Raw genomic sequence first — 20764 nt, 5'->3', positions numbered from 1 at the left:
GTTCTTCACCCTGCTTCTATTTGGGCTCCCCAGGCCCTGGATATCTGGCAGAAATAGCCTCTTATATCCCAAGAGGTATAAGCTCACTCGTGCTCCAAAGAATAGTAATCCTACAAAATCTCTATTTTAGATGTCAAATATTTACTTTTAGCTGAATTATGCCCATCCATTGAGAAAACTAATAATACTTTGCTCTTCACAATGTAGCTTATCAGTGAATCCTGATATATATTTTATGCAAAACATTAAAAGGTGGTTGCTTATCTTTTCATTTACCTTTTTTTTTCTCTTCATGTTCCTGCATTCCTATGTTTTGAGATAAGGTGAACAAAAGTTCTCCAGCTGCTATCTCTAAGCTATGCATTCTGCAATACCTTCACTGTGTTCTTTCTGATTCACTCCCTCCAAGGTGAATGGTCCCAGTCTTTTTAAATTTCCTTCAGACAAGGGCTCTTCCCAATCCCTGTTCTTGTAGTCAACCATCATTGCCCTGTGTCACATAATGAAGCAGCACAGTAATAACTCAAACAATAACCCTTCCAGATCTGGTGTTCTGTCAGTCCTGGGCATTGTTAAGTTGGAGATCCTGAGTGCAAACACAAGCAGAGGAGTCCCCATGTACCAAATGCAGACATACCCAACCCACATTTAAAAACTAATATTTTTTTAAAAAAGATTCCTGTTTCAAAATACCTGCTTGGTATCCAAGTGAAATGAGAATGAAATGTGACTAGCAGCCTTGTGACTGTTGTGTTGTATAACAAGATAAAAAGTGCTTGGGATTTGTGGATTGAGCTTTTTTTCATTTGTCTTCCAGAGGTCAAAGTCCACTGCAAGCAGTGACTGATACAATTCCCTGTGTAAGTCAGGCTGGACTGCCTGTGCCTCAGGTTCTAACAGCAGGGGAGTTTGTGCAAGAGCACCCTGGTAGGTGTTTGTGTGGATTTCTCTGTGGTCCCTGTGATGATCCTAGGAAGCAGGAGAAGATCCAGAATTGTCTGAAAGCCAGGACTCTTTGAAATCCCAGAGAAGTAATGATGAGCAATGTGGCTGAACCTGCTAGCCTGCTTCCTATTCTGTTCTTGTATGTGTCCAAGAAGCTGCCTCCAGTTTATACAATTGCACTCTAGTAAACAATTCTGCATGCAGCTGTGGGCAGCAGATGTTACTCATGCCTGTGTGAACACTTCAGTGTTTTTACAACAGGGATGATCCTTAGACTGAGTCCTGTTAAACAATGGATGTACCCACCAGAAGTCCCACTGGTCTCAGCCATTCTGTTACAGCTTGCTCAGAACACTTTGAAGGATGGTCACGCCATCCTTCTTTGGCCACTCAAGGGGATTGACTCACAAATACGAGCAAAATAAAATTAGATGGCTTAAGTGGCTGCAGCCCCAGCTGTGTCCCCACTGCCCAATTCCCAGAAGGTCATCCCTGCAGCCAGGCTGGCTGTGGAAGGCAACTCCAGAGCTGCTGTAGTGACAGCCCATTCTTCAGGGTGTTAATACTTGTCTGGCTCCTCTGTGAAACAGTTTAGGAAGCTTAACCAGAATAAAAATGTGCACTTTTCCATCTGAAGAATTATTTTTTAGTTTAATTTCTCAAATGGGCTCTGAGAAGCAGCAGTGTTGCTGTGAGGGCAGGGCAGAGAGAGATGACCTTCCCTTTTGGGAGCAGCCATTACGTCAGTTTTGCTGCCTCACAAAACTATACCCTATGGTTATTTTTGGTGCTAGACTGCCTTAATTTTCTGGAGAGTGAATGAAGGATTAGCATAGCGTGCTTATGACATTTGGAAACTAAGCTTTCAGAAAAAAAAATCATAATTCAGCATGTGCTGAAATGGAAATGCTTAATTTGCTGGGAATTGGAAAGATGAGTCAAATATGAATTTTTTACAATTTTCACAATTCAGCTAGGGGGTTAAATCCTTTTTTAATTTTTTGCGTTTTGCTGCTTTTTAAGACCTCTAACCCAATGCCTACTATCCAGCTGCCTCTAGAGAGAGAAGTCTTTAAAGAGACCAGCTTTGTACCTATAAATAATGTACACAGCAGAGTACAAAAATGGAGTCAAGGAGAAGCTCCTCCTTACCTGAATGTAACTGCAGCAGCTCTGTGAGAATAGCTGTGGTCAGGCTGTGAGCAGCACTCGTACCCTGCCATCCATCTTGGCTAAACTGCTGCTGAGAACTAATTCTGAGATTCCAACACTTGAATATGAGCTGGTAAATCCCAACTGCCTTGTGCTGGAACACATGAGATGCCAGCAGCCAAACGTGGCAAGGTTTTGAACAGTGTGGTTGTAATCCTACTTGGAACTAAAGGTCTGCTGGAGTGCTTTGTTAAGTTGGATGTGCTGGAATATGGAGAATTTCTCAAGTCTGAGCCCCTGCTATAAATGAAAACACTGTGGCAAAAAAAGGTAAATAAATGCCACACATATTTTGTGTAAGAGCCCTTCCCAATATCTATAAATATGGTAATTTTGGGGTTTCCCAGTTTTGAGTTTTAAACAGGAGACAGACACATGAAATATTACAAAGCAAGCATTTTATTTTTTTTCATGGATTAATTTTATAATTTCAGTTTTAACTTACCTGAAAACAATTAATGGAAACTAAATGTAGTGTTTTAAAGAGGATTGCCTTTGAAAGGAAGTAATTTGTTCTTGAAAAAATAACTTCAATAGCTTCTCAGTTTAACTGCATTTTAATATGAATACAAAACTCATCCTGGGTCAGGCTCTCCAGGAAAACTTTCTCATGATTCCTGTAGCAGTTGATTCATTCCATGCTGCCTTAATTTTGCAGCTTTAAATGGCAGGTTCTCTGCAAAGCCATCCACTTCAAAGCTTCATAAAACAGAGCTTTGAATAAATTACTGAGTTAGAAATTATACTGGCTGTGCCCAGCTTTGTGCCTGGATGTGGGAATACTTGGCACTGGGTGTGGAATTCCAAGGAAAATTGCCTCTTTGCTGGCTTGCCAAAGAGCAGCAAGGAGGAAAACTGCTGCAGATGAGCAGACACGGAAATCTCCAGCTTCCCTTTCCAGAGAACACATCCTGAAGAACTGTTGAATATTAATACACATTTCAACGGTGCAACACTGGGCAGACAGTGGGCTTAAGAGGAACTCCTGCTGCTGGAGGGGACATGTTCCATTGTGGCCACAGGGCAGCACTGCCTGCTGGAACCACTCTTACCTTTAAAATGCATCCCTGAGGATGCAACTGGAATCAGTGGGAAGTAGGGAAGGCCCACTGTGTGTGGACACACATGTTGGGGTGTGGGATGCCCATGCTTCATGAGCCCCAGGCTGTATTATTTGGGATTTTTTTCTCTCTTTTGCAAGATTTAGATAATCTAATACTGATAACAAGACACTTCTAAGCAGTGACATAGTTGCTTTGTCTTTCACAAAGAGGCAGCCCACCTTCCTCTGTATTCAGATTTCTGGTATGTGTGTGTGGAGACGATTTGTCTATAATTGTTTGCTTTCTTCAGAGTCTTTTGAAGTTTAAATCTTCAAGCCAACTCCCTATATTAAAAATAAATTCTTCCAAGCCACCAATAAAATGTCAGCTGTGATTAAAGCCCGACTCCTCATTTTAAGACTTGTCTCCTAAGCACTGTGAGGTCACTCAGTGAGTCAGCATTTGAAAGGACCAGGACCGTTACTGTTTGGGTAAAGCCCAAAGTTCATCATTGCTTGCTTAAATGGTTTCATCACGTTTTAAATGGATTTGCATTGTGCTGAAGGAAATGTAAACTGCAGGAATGATTTGGCAGAGAACTTGTGATATTTCAGGCACCTCAAATCTTGAAAAAACCCTCTGTATTAATGTTGAAGTTGGTATTTCTGGTAAGGAAAAGCTTTACCTTCTGTGTAGTTAAGAGGAGGGTGAAGTGGGAAGCTCTGTCTGAGGCATAAACTTTCAACTGTGTTCTCTTAAAATAAAGCTTGGGAACTGTAAAATCTCTGGACAAGGGCTCTTGTACAGTGCCAACGTCTGATAGGGCTTTTATAGACACATGAACTTCATTAATTTTATTCATTAAAATAGTGAAGAAATAGAACAGAGATTAGGCTGCAAGGAAAAGCCTTGAGAAGTGAGTCCATACCATTTTCAGGACTATCTGTGGAGCCCATTTATATTACACACATTAATTGTAACAGTCTTTAATTACATGAACACATTTTATTTTGTCACTTTTCCTCCCTGTTTACTGCAGTGCACACTGTTGGGACTATTTGGAGGCAATTAATCACACCAGTGCAGCAAATAACTTAGAGCAGGACTCTGCCTCTGTCTCCAGCCTGTGTCAGTCGTGGGTCTCCCCGTTCTCTCTGCCCTTTTCCTACATTCCTAATTAACTCCTGCCTCAGTTCCTCACTGATCCATACAACCCAAACCCCTTTGTCTCAGTGCTGTCTGGAGAATTGGGCCTTGGTTTTGAGGAGGAATCCCGGAACAGCAGTTGAATGTCTTGCCCTCCTGCAGTGGAGGCTGGCTGGAGAAGAGGCGTGAGTTCAGGTCATTTAGCTGCCACCACTCCCCTCGGAACATGCTCCAGTGGGGATAATCAGAGATTGAAATTTTATGAAATCTGTTACAAATTCTGTCAAGTTTCAAGAGTTCTCCTCCTTACACTCTCGGGCTTCCCCATCAACCTTTGATTTTTGTTAAGCATCAGTTAAATCTCCGGTGCTTCTCTCGGAGGTGGACAGGTGCATTTGTCGAGCCCACCTTTCCCGGACCGGCTAGATCCGTGCAGGGAGCGGCGCGTCCGCCCGGGCGGCTGCGGGTGGAGCCCTGGAGCCGGGTGAGCTCCGGCTGCCGCGGGAGCGCTGCAGCTCGGCCCGGCAGCGATCCGGGGCGCTGCTGCTGCTGGGAGCCCGGCCGCTCTCGGTGCTCACATCCCTGCCCAGATCCCCTCCGCTGGGGCTGTTCCAACCCTCTCCGCCTGCCCCGGGGCGCGGTTCACCCGCTCCATGACGGCAAAACGCGGCTTTGCGGCATGCCGGGCAGCCCTCCTCCCGGTGACCCTGCGGTGAAACCCCCCCGGGGCCGCACGCCGCTCCCCGCCGGTTATGGAACGCTCCAACGGCGAGGGCCGGGGACGGAGGCGGCTCGGCCGCGGCCGCTCATTCCGGCTCTGCCGCGCTAGCACGGGGAGGGGGCAAAGCGCGCCCGTCCCCGGCAGCCTCACCTGCCGCTGGGCCGGGGAGGGGGCGGCCGGGCGGGTCCGCGCTGGCCGGGCCGGCTCTCCCCCGGCCGCGGTGCGGCGGGGCGGGGCGGGGGGCGGGCGCGGCGGCGCCGCTCGCTGATTGCAGGGCGGGCGCTGCCAGTCCGCCGCCTCCCCCGCGCCAGCCGCGTCCCCGCGCCGGAGCCGCACGGCCCAGCAGCGAGCGCCCAGCCCGGCCCGGCCCCGCCAGCCGCCCCCCATGGAGGAGCAGCCCCACCACCACCATCACCACCACCACTATTACTACTACGGGCACCACCACCACCACCCGCAGAGCGCCTACCTGCCGCCGCCCGACGGCCGAGCCCAGCCTAAGCCGCCGCTCCGCCACGAGCACAAGCACGGCGGCCCGCAGCACACGGAGGCGCCGAAGCGGAGACCAGGTTGGAGCGGGCAGCGGGACGGGGCCTGTGACCTTCGCGGGGCGGCGGCGGGGCCCCCCTTCTCTCCCTCCTCCTCCTCCTCCGCCGCCGCCTCCCCCGGCCCGGCTCGAAGCTTCTCCGCCGCGCTGGGGCCGCTTCCTGTCCGCCATGTTGGGGCTGCGGGAGCCGCGGGCCCGCCGGCACCGCCGCCCGCCGGCACGTGGGGCCGGGCCGCGCTGCCCCCGCCGGCCGGGCCCCGGGGGCGCGGGGGGGCGCGGGGGGCGGCCGGTGATTGATGAGCGCCAGGATCAATGAGTCAGAGCAGGCGGAGGGGCCCGGCCCCGCCGGCGGCGGCGGGAGGCGGCGCGGCCCTGCCCGGCCCGGCCCAGGGCGTTCGGCCGCCTCCTCCCCGCCGAGACCGGGGCTGCGGCCCCCGGGCAGGGCCGAGCTGCCGCTGGCCGGGCGGCAGCGCCGCAGAGGCGGTGGCCGGTCAGCGGCGCGGGGGGAGCCGATCCCGGGCAGGGCCGGAGCCCCCGCCGCGTTCCTGGGGGGCTCCCCGGCTCCAGCGATCCCTCTGGGGGGGTTTCTGCGGGGTCACAGTGAGTGCGTGGCCGCCAGTCGGCCCGAGTGCCGCGTACATTTTTTTTTTTCCTTCCCTTGAATTTTCCTTTTACATAACCAGGAGGGAGGTGGGAGGGGGCCTGGAAGCAGCGGAGCGGGGTCGGCAGTGCCCCATGTGCAGCTTGGGCAGGCAGGGAGGGACCTGATCGGGCACACGCTAAAATAAGTTACCGAGCAAAAATAAGTTGAGAAGTCATTTCACTGTTTGCAGCGTGCCCAGGGTTTTAATGTGTGCCTAGGCTGGCACCCCTCCCTTCCCAACTCTGAAACGGTTTGTGAGCTTGCCAGATCCTCTTCACCTGTTCTTACCATCTTGGGTTTTTTCCTCTCCCCTAAATTTTGGTTGCTGCACCTCTGTGTCCAGGCCAAGGCCAGCTGTGCCAAATGTTGATTTGGAGAAAACTCAGGCAGCTGAGCTGTGAATGCTTGAGAATTGGAACTAGAAACTGCTGACACACTGACTTACTGAAATGGGTTTTGTTCTTCATTTTATTCTTTCACTCCTCATCTGCAATGGTCTTATGACCACTCTTATTGTTTTGTTTCATTAACAAGTGGTGTCAGAAGTCTTGAGTCATACAAGGTCAGCTATAACACTGCTCTTGAGAAGGCTTCCTCTTCATGGTTATTCTGAAATACTTCATTTTAGGGGATCCCACCGTTCTAGTTCTCTCTGGGGTGAAGTATTTATGGTTAAATTTCTTAACAACATATTTGAAAGTTATAGTGGAAGTTGTGGTGGTTACAGATACTTGCATGTAGTAAAATCCTTTTTGATCCCCCTCGGCAAACTCAGTTGTGGAATTTCTGTAAAGATTCCTACAAGGATTCTTGTGTTCCCGACTTGCACAGAACTTGAGCTGTTACATCTGCCAGACATCTGAGGCTCCAGGATGTGAGGGTAACAATGATTTTTTAGTTACAGCAGTTAATTTCAACAACATCAGCAACAACAAAAACATTCTTCTTCCAAGCTGGAATTTTGCCCGCTCCAGTTGTTGAGGGACTCCCTCTGTGTGCTGCCTCGGTGCCACCGTGGCTGCAGATGGAGCCTGAGGTGGGTCGGTGGCTGTGGGGGAAGGAGGATGGGTGAGTCAGAGGGGCAGCGGGTGCAGGAGGGGTCCCTGTGCAGCTGGAGTGTGTTTGTGGAGCAGGGCACTGTGTGCTCTCCCTATCTCCAGCGCTTCTCTTGGGGCTTTGGCCAGGGTCCTCGAAAGCAGCAGGCCTCTGGCCAGAGGTGTTTAAAAAGGAAGAAGCAAAGAGGAAGTTGGGGTGGTTCAGTGTGGACTCTCCTGGTCTTCCATTGCACTCCCAGAACCATGGGACCTGGAGTAAACTTCAGAAGGGAAGAGTAAAGCTCAGTCTACAGCACAATCTCATGGTTTTATGAGTTGAAACCCCCAGCAAATGCTTTATTTCTTGGGTCTCGGGCTCATACCAGCTCTCCTGGGGACTCTGAAATACAAGTTTTTCAGTGGGGAAGAGACCTGCTGCTGGTGGCAGCAGAATGGCCCTTGCAGGGATGCATTTCTCAGTTCTCTCACCTTTTCAGTGCTCAGGAGCGTGTGTAGGGAGGTGCTGGTCACTATCTTGAAATGCAGTGAGGAGATGTGGCCACATTTTCTTCCTTCCATCTTCCAGCTGGACTTGCACGTGTCCTTTTGGAAATACTGTGCTTTATTTCCCCCCTCCTTTACTGAGATGGCATTTGGGAGGAGGGTGGGAAGGAGGACTGGTGGTGTTGCAGGCCCAGGAGCTGATGGAGATGGTAGCAGTTGTCCCTTGTTCACAGTGTGTATCCTGAACCTCCACAGATCTTGTCACAAAGGCTGTGGATCCTGCTGTCTTGAAGCATCCTGGGAATTAATTTTTTCCTCTCTGTGACCTGGAAATAGTAGCTGATGAAATAGCTTTCCAGCTTGCCAGTGATCTTCAGTACAGTATATTTTCCTGGCATAGTATCTGTATTTTCTTTTGCTTTGTTATGTTATCTGTGTGTCACTCAGTTATGCGGGAGGCAGTCCCGGCTGGTCCTTCCTGCTTTAACCCTTCTTGCTGTGCGTTCCAGCAAATAAATTTATGCAGCTTTACCTCAGACACTAGATATTTTCCTATTTTAAAAATGTCTGCACGAGGAAACTGGATATGTTTGGGGCTGACTGCAGCTTTCTGCAATGACAAGTCTAACATTTCACCTTCTAATTCTTGCCTTTTGCTGTTTTTGGCTTCCCTCTAGGCTACGGAGAGCTGAATGGTAACGCAGGAGAGCGAGAAGTGTCCCTGAAGGGCCTGTGCTCTGATGAAGCCACCGCCCCAGGATCCAGGGTCTCCAATGGCAGCCAGCAGCTCGTAGATCCTAATGTCACCCCAAAGCAGACTGTGAAGGCCGGTGCTCTGGGGAAAGCTGGAATCAAAACCAAGAACTTCATTCAGAAAAATAGCATGGACAAAAAGAATGAGAAGTCCTACGAAAACAAACACAGAGAAAACCAGTCCTCAGACAAGCCAGAGGGAGTGTCTATTCCAAACGGCGTGGTGACCAACAGTTCCAGCTACATCACAAATGGCTACGTAGGCAAAGGGGCCGACAACGATGGCAGCGGCTCCGAGAGTGGATATACCACACCTAAAAAAAGGAAAGGCAGGCGCAACAGTGCCAAGGGTTGTGAGAACTTGAATCTAGTACAGGACAAAATAATGCAGCAGGAGGTCAGCGCACCAACCTTGAAACAGGAACTTGAGAGTTTCAAGCCTGATTATAGTGAACAAAAGGGGAACCGAATTGAAAATACTAAGCCTGTTTGGAAATACGAGGCTGGGGCTGGTGGAGCAGGCAGGGGGAAGCCTGGGCTCGGGGATGTACCACGGAAAAACTCTGATGCCAAACCTGGGATTAGCAGCAAGAAGTTTGATGACCGGCCCAAAGGGAAGCACGCATCGTCGGCTACGTCTAAAGAGGACTCATGGACCTTGTTTAAACCACCCCCAGTTTTTCCAGTGGACAATAGCAGTGCTAAAATTGTTCCCAAAATTAGTTATGCAAGTAAAGTTAAAGAAAACCTCAACAAAGCAGCTCAAACCCCATCCACGTCATCCTCATCGTCTTCATCATCTGCTGGGGAAACTCAGGCCCAGACATCATCAAGTCGACTGTCCCAAGTCCCCATGTCTGCTATGAAATCTGTCACCTCTGCCAGCTTCTCCAACGGGCCAATCCTTGCTGGGACTGATGGAAGTGTGTATTCCCCAGGGGCCCAGCCACTGCTCTCCACTGCTGCTAGTACTGTACCATCGACCTCCTCCTCCTCTGAGTCTGTACCCCAGGACATGAGTACAACTTCGACAGCCCTCGAACAAAAGAAATCTGGCCTTTTTATCTACCCTTCAAATATGCAAACTGTGCTCCTGGGGACAGCACAAGTCGATTTCCCTTCACAGACGAATCAGCAGAACCTGGGGGATATCTTCCAAAATCAGTGGGGCTTGTCTTTCATAAACGAGCCCAGTGCTGGACCTGAAACCGTTGTGGGGAAATCTGCGGATAATCAGTTAATGGAAGTGACATTTCAAGGGGAATATCCTGCCACTTTGGTTTCACAGTGTCCTGAAATCATTCCCTCAGGAACTGAACAACCTGTGTTTCCTAAGGCTTATGAGCTGGATAAACGGACTAGCCCTCAAATTCTTAGTGCTGTTCTTAAGCCTGGGACTGCTGTTGAGGGTGGTGTCTTAGCCTTGGAGTCGCATCACACAGGTGACCTACAAAAGGCAGACACCGGTAGCCAAGGTGCTTTAGTGTTTCTTTCAAAAGACTATGAAGTAGAGAATCCTCTGGCCTCTCCTACGAACAATTTGCTAGCCTCCGCCAAAGAACAGAGGTACCAGAGAGGCCTAGAAAGGAAAGATAGCTGGGGTTCTTTTGACCTGAGGGCTGCTATTCTATATCACACTAAAGGTAATGGCTTCACTTGCTGCCTAAGGGCGTTCTCTTCTTTTATTTTTATTCTCTTTTATTTTTAGAAGTGCAGTATTCTAACATGGTATGTTCCTTCCAGCAATTCTAATTGTTTTAAAAATGACCCTTTTCTTTGCTTGCATATCCTCTCACGGCAATAACGGTCTGGGGAAGTTACTCAAAGGGTTGTTTAATTAATGTTAAGAGGTATTTGTTTCCCTGTTCCCGCGGACAAGCATGAGTGATGTTGAGAGAGATGATACTTAGCAGGTCTTCGTGAGCCACTGAGCATTGGAAGGAGTTAAATGTGTGGTTTCAGCTGCTCTGTTCCAGCTGCACCAGGTGATATTCTGTCGCTGTGAAGGCTTCATAGTCTGTACTCACACCTCTGCCACCAAAGTGTTGCAGCTTCTCCCCTGGGCAGATCAGACCATGAAATCATGGCTTTGAAGGAAGAAGAAATTATTCCTACGACTGTAGGTGTGATTTATTTTTTTTAAGTGTGCCCCACACACTTTTTCCCTGCCCCTGAGTATTATGGCAGCAGCAAGACCAATCTTCTCTTATCAGCTCCTCTGTGAGCTGCAGATTGAATTCTCTCCTTGTCTTTGTAGGCCACATCTTTCAGATGATTTTATTGCTTTCATGGAGGCCTTTGTAGTCCAGCTCCCTTTTTTCCTGTTTTTTTTTGAGATTTAAATGACTCAAACACGATACAGACACGTTAAAATGGGAACGAAGAGAGGGAAGCCTGTGGCATGGCTTGCTTTCTGCTTTAGCCTCAGCCCCAGAAGTGTGAGGACTTGAGGCAGGTTTTGGCTTTTGGTGCTGGCTCAGTGTTAGCAGGAGCCTGGTTGGGTGTTCCCTTTTGTCACAGTGTTATTTACTCACTCTTGACCAACGCTGGGGCAGTTCCTTTTTCTGACCCCCTTCCCTCTCCCTGCACCCCTCTGCCCTGAAGGGAGCAAGGCGATCATGCTTTTTTTGTTTGGTATTCCACATGCACATGGGGATAATATCTTGCTCCCCTCTGCATAGGGTGACTGCTTGGCTTTGGCAAATTTGCTCTTTTCACCCTCTGCAAAGTTCTTGAATTACCACTTCACAAACTCTGTATGGCATAAACTCGAATGCCTTCCTGTAACAGTAGCAAGCCCAGTCATTTAAAAATAATAACTCCAAATATTTTTTCCAGGTCATCTCCCTCTCAAGATGTTAACATTTCAAGCTCTAGTATTCTTGAGAGCAGTGTTCATCAATTGATTTTATCTGGGTCCTCTCCCTTCTGCTCAGTTTATTCCAGCGTTAAAGCAGGCTTTCTAGTCTTGTTTTTTGTGTCTGCTTGCAGTTTAAATCCCAGCTTCCCATCAGAAAGCATAACATGGAAGAAAATACTCGGTGATCTTTTTCTTAATTTTGCAAATATTCCCTAGACTTCTGTTTGCCTCTCTGTTGTCAGCCTGAACTTGTGGAGCAGCAATTGTGCTGCCAGCAAGGCTCGTCAGCTCTCCCATTCTCACTTGCTGTGAAAGGCAGACCTCAGTGAAACAATAGGAACAACAGGAAAATAAAGAACACTCCCATCCCCTGTCCTCTCAAGGAGGTGTTAACTTCAAAGCCTGGCTGCGTGGAGCTCTTCTAAACACAGGAGTTAATTACATTTGTTGGCAAGAATGGCCACTTAAAGCACCCGTTAAAATACTGTTCTCTGCTCTTCTTCTGCATGTGAATGGTCTGGCTTTGAGCATCCAGAGCAAACATCCTCATGATGGCCCGGGGATACCCGATCCTGCCCCAGCATTCATCTCTGCTGATTTCTTTTTCACGTTATGTATGTGCCATCTTAAGGATGTTACTTAAGGGTAAAAGATGATGGCTGTTTCTAATCAGCATTGTCATTAATGCACTGATGGGGTGCTCCAAACACCTCGGGCTTATCTTTCTCCTATTTAGTGGTCAAAAGCTTTACAAAAAAAGAGATCAGGCCAGGTCTTAGTACTTTTGTAATGATGGTGGGTGTTGCATTTCATCCTTGGGGTGAGATGGGTTAAGGGATATTTGGAGGAATGGTGCCTCCTGTCCTCTCTTCATGGCCGTGGCCCTGCAGCAGAGCCCACCGTGTGCTGTGAAATGCCTCAAAAACAATTGTGGGTGTGATTGCAGGACAGCAGTGCCAGAGCCCACCCTGGCTGTGAAATGCCTCAAAAGCAGAGCTGTGGGGTGTGTTTGCAGGACAGCAGTGCGGGGGTTAATTCCCACACTGTGCTCTCCGTTTATCTTGGGCTCTTTTCCTGAGGTCCAGCTCCAGGCCAGCCAGTTCCTCTGCAGTAGGAAAAGAGCGATTTCACTCGGTTCCTTTTCATGATTTTCCTTTTCCTCCTTGCTGGGGGGAGCCTGTGGCTTTGCCTGGGTCGGTGTTAGGGCATTCCGGGCCCTCAGACTGTTTGGTTTTGATTTTGAGAATCTCGTGAACTTCTCCCTCTCAGATTGATCTGTTTGCTGTTGAGCAAAGTCTGGGTAGTTTGATCTTTGCATCTGCCCTGCCCTTGGGGTTATGAACACAGAGAGAAATGATCACAGGACAAGGACGGGGCAAGTGTGGAGTCCTGGTGTGTTCCCTACCCTGAGCTCCATGTTTTAGCGCAAGGATGAAGCTCTGGGGGTTGCAGAGAAGAATGAGTGTGAGTGGTTGCAGTGCTTTGAATGTCACAAATGTGCACACTCTTTCTTGCACTGTTTGTGCCTGCAGGTGTGACCAGGTGGTGTGGATCCTCATCCTGGACTGTGAATTTCCCTGGGAAAGCCTCCAGCTTACCCAGCAAACCAGGCTTTCCTGTGCGTGGTTTGCCCAGCAACTGCACAGGACATTATAAACTGTAATTGCTTCACGGCTTCCCCGTGGAAAGATGGATGGAGGAGGTGGCACCCAGAGAGAGCTGGCTCTGGTACAGTGCTCCTGTACCTCAGCACAGTGTCCCTGGGTGCTGCCAGGGCTGGGTGGCTGCAGAGCACAGCAAGGTCCTGCTGCAGGATTCCTGTGTTCCTTTGCCTGTACCCTGGCTGCTTTTCCTCCAGAGCACTGGGAACATTCAGGCAAGGATGATGATGCACTCTCTTGTTCTTCTGGGAAACTTTTCCTGATGGTTTCACTGTACCCCTGCTTCATGCCTTGCTTCTTTTCTTTTTTCCCCCCCTCTGTTTAAAGGGCAGAAAGACTCCCTTGATCATCTGATGTGCCTGAGTGTAAAACACAATCCTTCAGTGCGGCGTCCTTCACTGACAGCCCGTGCTGCCTGCAGTTTGTGGTGGTGCCTTGAAACGCTCACGAGTGACAGATCTGATTTACCAAGGGAGATTTGATGTAGCTCAGCACTGGTGGGCCTGCTCTGGATGTGCTTGGAGACAGGGATGGGCTTCACATGGAGAATGGAAGGCCCAGGAAGGAGTAGTGCTCTCATTTCAAGTCATTGTACCCTGTTTAGGTTAGAAGTTGAACTTCTGCCTTGGTGTGGCATTGCCAAAATCCTTATCTTTTTGAGGTAAAACTGATTCTTGCAGATATTTTGGTGCCTCACATAAGGAGGCTGAGTGTATGTCAGCTTTGCTTGCATTGAAACCAGCATCTTCTTTTACTGCTTTAGTCTTTCTTTTAAAGACAGCTGGATGAAGCGCTTCATATCAGAATAATTGTCAACACTTTGGAGAATTTTGTCATGTTCAGGCAATTGCAGTCTTCCAGGCCAGGCTGTCACTAACACTAAGCTCTAGATGGCAAGCTTTGTGGTGGGAAGCTCAATAATTTGCTTGTCCTGAGCTAAAAAGCAAATAATTGAGGCCTCCAGCTCAGCTGCACAGCAGCAAAGACCACATGGGTGGAGGAGAGGGAACTGCAGGGTTTCCCTTGTTCTTGCCCCTGAATTTCTGCCTGTGCTGCTGCTTTGTTCCTCCTCAGCACCTCGGTTGCAGCAGCAGCAGCATCTCTGCTTGCATGAAGAAGCAGGAGAGCAGCATGGAAAATAGAGCAAGGCAGCGTGGGCCAGCCAGGAATGGCGTTCGCCGGAATGGTGAACTGGGTCAGAAGAAATAGCAGAGCTGTGAATTCAGCAATTTTCATCCTCTACATCAGGAGAGGGGGGGGGGGGAAAAAGCCTTGGTTTCCCATCCCCCCGAGGTGGGAAGGGGTTTGAGCTCGCTCTGTTGGTTATGGCCTTGTGGGGCTTGAGCTGTGGGGCAAAAGCTGATTTAATTCTCCTTCCAGTCCCTGCTCTTTCCAGTTGTTAGGATGAGTACAGTGTATGCTGTACAGCCATGAGTCTCCACAGCATGGAGTACTTATTCTTTGCTTTGTTTCCAAGGAAATCCCTGTACTTAATCATTGTCCTGCAGATGCAAACAGCAAACATCAGACAAAAATGGTCCCTTCTTGTTATTTCTTTACTGTTGTATTTTAGGGACAATTTTGGGATTTATAAGGACAGTGAAGTAGTAGCATGGCATTGTGCAGACATTTCTGTTTGCAGGGGCTGCCTCTATGGCAAGGAAAATGTGTGTAAAAGTGCCTGTCTTAGCAGGTTATTTCAGAAACACTTTTTTCCCCTCCAAGGTTACGTACCAGTCCTGCTGTAAAGTTTATTGACCTATGAGGAATCCCAGCACAATTCACCAGAGTGTGCCTTAGTCCTTTCCTGACATCAAAGCTTTCCTCCAGTGCCCCTTTGTTTCAGTGATAGTCGCCAGAAAAAGTGGTTTAGGTGGATGTGGTTGGGACTGTCTGCCCCAGGCAGTTCCTCAGCAAACCACCAGCCTGAGGGCTGTGGAGAAGCCAGCTAATTGTAAAAATAAAAAATATCCTGGAAAAGGAGAGGTTGGAAGGGGTGCAGGAGGTGACCTTGTTCTGCCCCTGGCTTGGAGCAGGGCTGGCTTTGATGCTGAGTTGTGCAAGGGTTTGTTGGTGGCATTTTCTCCAGCTGGGTTGGAGTCCACTGGAGAAGAAAGTTTGGTGTTTCCCCAGCCCCATGTCTGGTTTTGGGAGTGGTGGCTCCTGTTGGGCAGGAAAGCAGCAGTTCTGGGGCAGTATCTGAGAGACTGGACAGGGGCTGGTGGTGAGGATGGTGTTCTCATGCAGGGTGAGCAGCTGTAGGAGTCCTTTGCTTAAACTCACTCTGGGAGCTTTATCCAGGGAGAAGGCTCAAGAAAAGAGCTGCGAGCTCAAAGAAGGAGGGCTGAAAGCAGCTTGGGGCCTCCTGCATGCCCAGTTCTTGGGGACTGTCTTTCCTTCTGCTTGGCTGGAGCCAGGCATTGGGCAGCAATGGCTCTGCTGAGCTGCCTGGTCACCCTGTGACAGTGTCCATGCATTTGTCACAGTGCCTTTGTCACTCACAGGTGATCACAGCCTTGAACTGGCAGGAAAACTTAGCTGTATTACAAAGTAAAGCAGAATAAATAATACCATTCCATTTTAAGATTGCAGAAATTCCTTTTTCCCCTAGTTTTGTGCTGTAGTTAGCCTGGAACTTATTTTCTTTTCCCTTGTGAAGTTGTGTCACTTGGTCAGTGTGCTTTAACCTGTGCTGTCCCCTGTCCCTGTGCTGCCAGGTGGAGGGGAGGACCTTGCTCTGCTGGTGGCAGGTGATATTTAGCAAGAGCTGTTATTGCATTGTTTGCTGATGGTCTTTGTTTTTGTAGCTTGGTCCTGCTGAGCATCTGCCAGCCAGTGTGTCCAGGTGTCTGGGATGTCCAGGACACTTTACACCACCCTCCCTTTCTGAAGGAGGAGAAGTGAAATTGAAGTCTGAAATGGCTTAGATTTGTTGTTTTTTTTTTTTTTTAAAACAGAGTTTTGTCAACTTAGTAATTTTTTAGTATGTTTTTAACAGTATCTCTGTTTGTATGTCTGTATATCTGTCCTATTGTCAGATACTCTTTAATACATGGAGTTCACATTCTTGTGGTGTCCAGAGCAGTTAAAGCCAAATGAGGTGCACCAGACAATGGTCTGTGCATGGGGATGTGGTGGTGGGTGGTGCTTCAGCTCTACCTTGTATTTCATGCTCAAGCATTGCTCTAATGTGCAGGAACCAACAACTGGAGAGTAGTTTTCTGTCCTGTGCCTTTGGGGAAAGCTGTTAAAGTGGGAGATGTTCTTTAGCTGTTAGGAAATGATGCATCAAACTGCGCTGAATGGAAAACTCACTCCACAGGAGGTAATTTTAGTAGCTGGTTCATTTTACTTCAGGGGAATCTGCATCTGGCAGATGAGGGAGGCAGTCCCTTGCCAGCCTGCTCCTGTCCCTGGGGTGTTAGAGGCTGGCTACTATTCCCAAAGCACTTAGGGCTCCCCAATAGAAGTGCAAAGTGTTGCTGTTACTATCCTGACGCAAAAATAACAGACCTCGTAAAATTTTGTCAGGGCCTTCCTTACAAAAGGCTTAATTGTGCAAGGAGGGCTGGCAATATTTATTTGCATGCAATTTCCTGCCCCAGGGAGCTGGAGATTGTAGGGGACAAAGGACAGATGAAGGGTTGGAGAAGGGAGGCGATTGATGGAGGTGACACTTGGCACACATCGTGGGTTTTGTAGGGCTTTTTCTTCTTCCTTTCCTGAGCTGGTTAGTTTACTCACTGCCTTGTTTTGTGCTTTACTGCACATCCCATGTGGCCTGATAATCTCTCACCATTCCCTTTTCCTAGCCCTTACCAAGGTCCTGTCACCCTTTCTGGCAGAAAAGAGACTCAAAAGTGGTTCTTGGAAAATTGTGTTCCGACTAATACTCATTTTCTATAATTTTGTCTATTGAACTTGGGCACAGGGTACAGTCAGCATCTTAAAAAATATTCTAGCTCATGAAATTCCAACGTGATAGCAGCTCCAGGTAGCTATTTTGAATGGTTCTCTAAAGATGCATCTTTGTTTGGGGGATATTTTAAAGGGAAGAGCCTTCTGTTTCTCAGCGTTAATGAAAAGAACATTTAACTTTGCTGTTATTTCTTAGATAAACAAAAGCATGTGCATGTCCAGGGAGAGCTGGGAAGGGTTTGTCTTTAGCCTGCGAACGTGTTGTAGAGGTAAAGTGTGGGAAGACCTGCAAGACAGGTGCGTGGAGCATCACACCTTGCTCCTGGACAGTGTTGGCAGCAGCTCTCAGAGATGCTCTCACAGCTGCAGCCCTTGCCTGGTGCCTCAGCACACACATGCTGTGAACCATGTGCAGCTCGCTGTGTCCAGCGCTCCCCATTTGACACTCACTAAGCATCAACTTGGAAAAATCATCTCTCCAGGCTCCTTGTTGAGGCTGTAATGTGCAAAGCAGCGTTGGAGACAGAGTAGTAAAGCCTGAAGTTAGATTGTGATATGTAGGACTGGTGAATGGTGATGACATTTCTGATGCTCAGCTTGGCTCTCTGACCCTTAAGACCATGTTACAGCTATCCCTTTGCCTTTTATTGCTGCATTATTCATGTCAAATTTGTGTTGTCCTGTGGGCTGGGGCTGTGCTGCTGGGTGGGAGGAGGGTTGGCTCTATTTGAAAGCCCCAGCACAACTGCCACAGTTGGAAAATTAAAGTGTGTTTGGAGTGGTCTCTAATGGCAGCATCAATCTGCATAATAACAGTGGTCTCCTTTTGCCTCCACAGAAATGGAAGCGGTTTGGAATTTGCAGAAGCAAGGTAAGGATGTTGGAAGGGATAAATGAACCAAATTGCTGTCTGTTGGGAGGGGGGATGAATGAGAGTGGATTGTCTCTGTGTCTGGAGATGCCTGGGTTCAGTTCTTCAGCTCCTGTGGTTTGTAGTCTGGGTTTATCTCTGTTTCAGATCGCTGAAAGTCAGGACAAAAAGCTTTGCTATAATGGTGAGCTGCTTGGAGAGAAGCAGAGTCTCTAGAAGAGCAATAAACCCAGTGTCAAATTAGATTTAATGACTCTTCCTTATGTGTATACAAAATTGCTTTCTATTTCTGGTGCTGGGTGTCGCATCCAATAATAAGTTTTACATTCTGGTGTATCCCCACAAGTCACCTGAGAGGAGATTTTTTGTGAAAAGAGCTGTATATGGAGACCTGTGTGCTGCTGTGGGGAGCAGCTCTGCTATGGGGGAGCCAGCCTGGCCTTGGGGTGGCTTGGCAGGAGGGGGGCATCCAAAGGAAAAGTCTGTTAACAGCCAAGTATTTGTGTTTATTTTCAGCCACAGGCCCTGAAAGTAGCTTGTCCAAAACTTAGGATTTTGCTTTCTTTCCAGATCCCAAAAGGATAATCACTTATGATGAAGCCATGGATCGCCCGGATCAATGAAGGTAGCAAGACAAGACTGCCTGTTCTAACCTTTCTGCAGCATTTGTGCTGTTCGTGGGGGACAAAAAGGCTTTTATGCTCCTTCTAAATCTTCAGTGCAGCAGAGGAACCATAACTAGAATCACAGGATAATATATACAAATATATATATAGTTATTTAAAAATGGCAACTGAAAGTAATTAGACTTCTTAAGGAATCTGAAAATTTATTTCAACGAGACTACACACGTGATTATTTAATCTCCGGTACTGAATAGATTTTTTTTTTCCATTTTTGTTTTGTTTTGTTTTTGTTTAAAGAGTGAATGCAAGTGATTAAGGAACACAGACTCAATTACAAACCCGGTTTCAAAGTTCCTGCTGTCGTCTACATGGGCAACAGCAACCCACTGGAGAGGCATTTCCACTTGACAAGGTTTCTGTTTCTTGTTCTGTGACTGTAGTGACACACTAATCACAGGGAAATCAGGATGAATCACCATCCTTCATCTCCTCTTTTCCTTCCACCTCCCCTGTTTGGTTTCCTTTTTTTTTTTTTTTTTGCTGATTTGTTTTCCATTGAATGCTGGAGAAACGCCTTGAAGTTTGCAGAGTTTCTTTTTTTTCTTTCCAGAGAATTATAAATCCGCATGTTTTGCCAGGAGTAAAGCAGCAATCCTATGCTGGTGATATTGTCTTAAAAGGATCATTCTGCTGAGGGAAAGATGGTAATACTGCAGTTCTAGGATGCATGGTGAAGTCACACAGTTGACCTGGCTCCTGTTACACGTTGGACTATTGCAACTGAAGAGTTATTTCATTTTAAAAGACAACATGGAAAAATAAGCAATCTGTTTAGGCATTTAATATGGAGAGAAAAAAACAACAAAAAAAACCCCACTGTTCCCACAGTTTAATGCCATTGTATTACTGGGAGCAAGAAAAAAAAAAAAGACAAAAAAAACTATCTTCTGCTTTCAACTGTAGGTGCTTCATATTTGCTCTGTCTGTCTCCTAACACTAAATGTGCTGGATTTTTTTCCCATTTTCATTGGAAAACTGAAGAAGAATTGAGTTCTGCTAACTTTCACCCTTCTTGAATTATTTTTTCTCTTAAAAAAATTTCAAAATAACAAAAAAATGAAAAAAGTAAAAAAAAAAACAAAAAAGAAAAAAATGGGAATTTGAATCCTTTTCCATTTGTCCATAGAACGCCAATGGCTGGGCTTCCTGCCCCTTGGAAATGCTCTTTTATATTTTAATGCAGTCTGTGTATTTCCGGGCTCTGCTTCTAATTATCTCTTAATAAAAATATATTTTATTACAAAAAAAATGGAGGACTTAGGAATGAAAATAATAATTTAAAAAATAAAAAAAAAATAATCCCAGGGAAAGGAAAGCTTCCTAGCAGTGGTAGGGAAGGCTGAGCAGAGCGCAGGCTCCAGGTGTAACCCCTCTGTCCCATTGCAGCTTGTGTAATGTGTCCCAATCATCTGGGGGTCGGGTAGTTTTTCTGGGTTTTTTTAAAAGGTGGAAAGTTCACAGGGTCCAGTGCAAGAGTGAGAAATGAATAAAGCAGACATGGGTTTGTTGGCCAGCCCCAGCTCCCCATGTACCCAGTGCTCATCGTGGGTGTTGGTGGCCCAATCCTGGCTCTCCAAATCAGCAGCAGTTGGTGTCTCCTAAATGAGCCTGGACCCTCTGGGGCATTAGGAGGAATAAATAAACCTAAAATTTTGGAATATCCTTTGTGCTTAGATCTGCCATCAAACCATGGGGCTGCTGTCCAGTCACCAGAGGGTCCCTCAGGGCTCCATCCTCAGCCCAGCATCTCATTAACAGCCTGGGTTCAGGACTCAAAGACATACTGATTTTGCTGACACACTAAACTGTGAGGAGCTATTGACACCCTCAAGGGCAGAGAGCCCACAACAAATTAGAGCTGGGCAAGCACCAACTGTCTGAAGTTTGCAAGGGCCGGTATCAGGTTCTGCACCTGGGATGGCAGCCCTGGATGGACTGGGAGGCTGGAGAGCAGCACCATGGAAAGGGAGCTGGGGCTCCTGGTCCATGGCCCGTTGGATCTGAGTCAGCAGTGCCCTGGCAGCCAGGGGGCTCAGCAATGTCCTGGGGGGCACCAGGCCCAGCAGGACCTGGCCTGCTCTGCTCTGCACTGGTGCAGCCTCACCTCGAGTTCTTGGGCAGTTCTGGGCACCACAACATAAAAAAGACCCCGATTAGAGAGCATCCTAAGGAGGCCATGAGGATGGGGAAGGGTCTGGAGGGGAAGCCTCATGAGATCCC

At 47.9% G+C, this 20764-nt stretch overlaps 1 protein-coding gene across 2 annotated transcripts; it reads left to right on the top strand.

Annotated features, from left to right (window-relative positions):
- Positions 1–5399: 5399 nt before the first annotated feature.
- Positions 5400–20576, top strand: NUFIP2 (nuclear FMR1 interacting protein 2). 2 transcript variants are annotated; one of them, XM_054287042.1, is made up of 5 exons: positions 5400–5636; positions 8473–10191; positions 17826–17858; positions 18429–18483; positions 19095–20576. In XM_054287042.1, the coding sequence occupies exons 1-4, from the start codon at positions 5453–5455 to the stop codon at positions 18479–18481; spliced, it is 1989 nt and encodes a 662-aa protein (XP_054143017.1). In that variant the 5' UTR covers positions 5400–5452; the 3' UTR covers positions 18482–18483; positions 19095–20576. The 2 variants fall into 2 exon arrangements, with proteins under 2 accessions (XP_054143017.1, XP_054143016.1); XM_054287041.1 differs by having other exon boundaries at positions 18429–20576.
- Positions 20577–20764: the final 188 nt, after the last annotated feature.

Source organism: Melozone crissalis, unplaced genomic scaffold, assembly GCF_028551555.1.
Source record: "Melozone crissalis strain CALT ecotype California unplaced genomic scaffold, PUWL_Pcris_2 ptg000057l_1, whole genome shotgun sequence".
NCBI lineage: Eukaryota > Metazoa > Chordata > Aves > Passeriformes > Passerellidae > Melozone > Melozone crissalis.
This window is presented reverse-complemented; position numbering and strand designations above follow the sequence as displayed.

Excerpts from the sequence above, each read along its gene's own strand:
- NUFIP2 (XM_054287042.1), top strand. The coding sequence starts at position 5,453 with ATGGAGGAGCAGCCCCACCACCACCATCACCACCACCACTATTACTAC. Across the intron at positions 5,637-8,472 it reads GGCGCCGAAGCGGAGACCAG|GCTACGGAGAGCTGAATGGT; the intron begins GTTGGAGCGGGC and ends GCTTCCCTCTAG. Across the intron at positions 17,859-18,428 it reads TTGGAATTTGCAGAAGCAAG|ATCCCAAAAGGATAATCACT; the intron begins GTAAGGATGTTG and ends CTTTCTTTCCAG.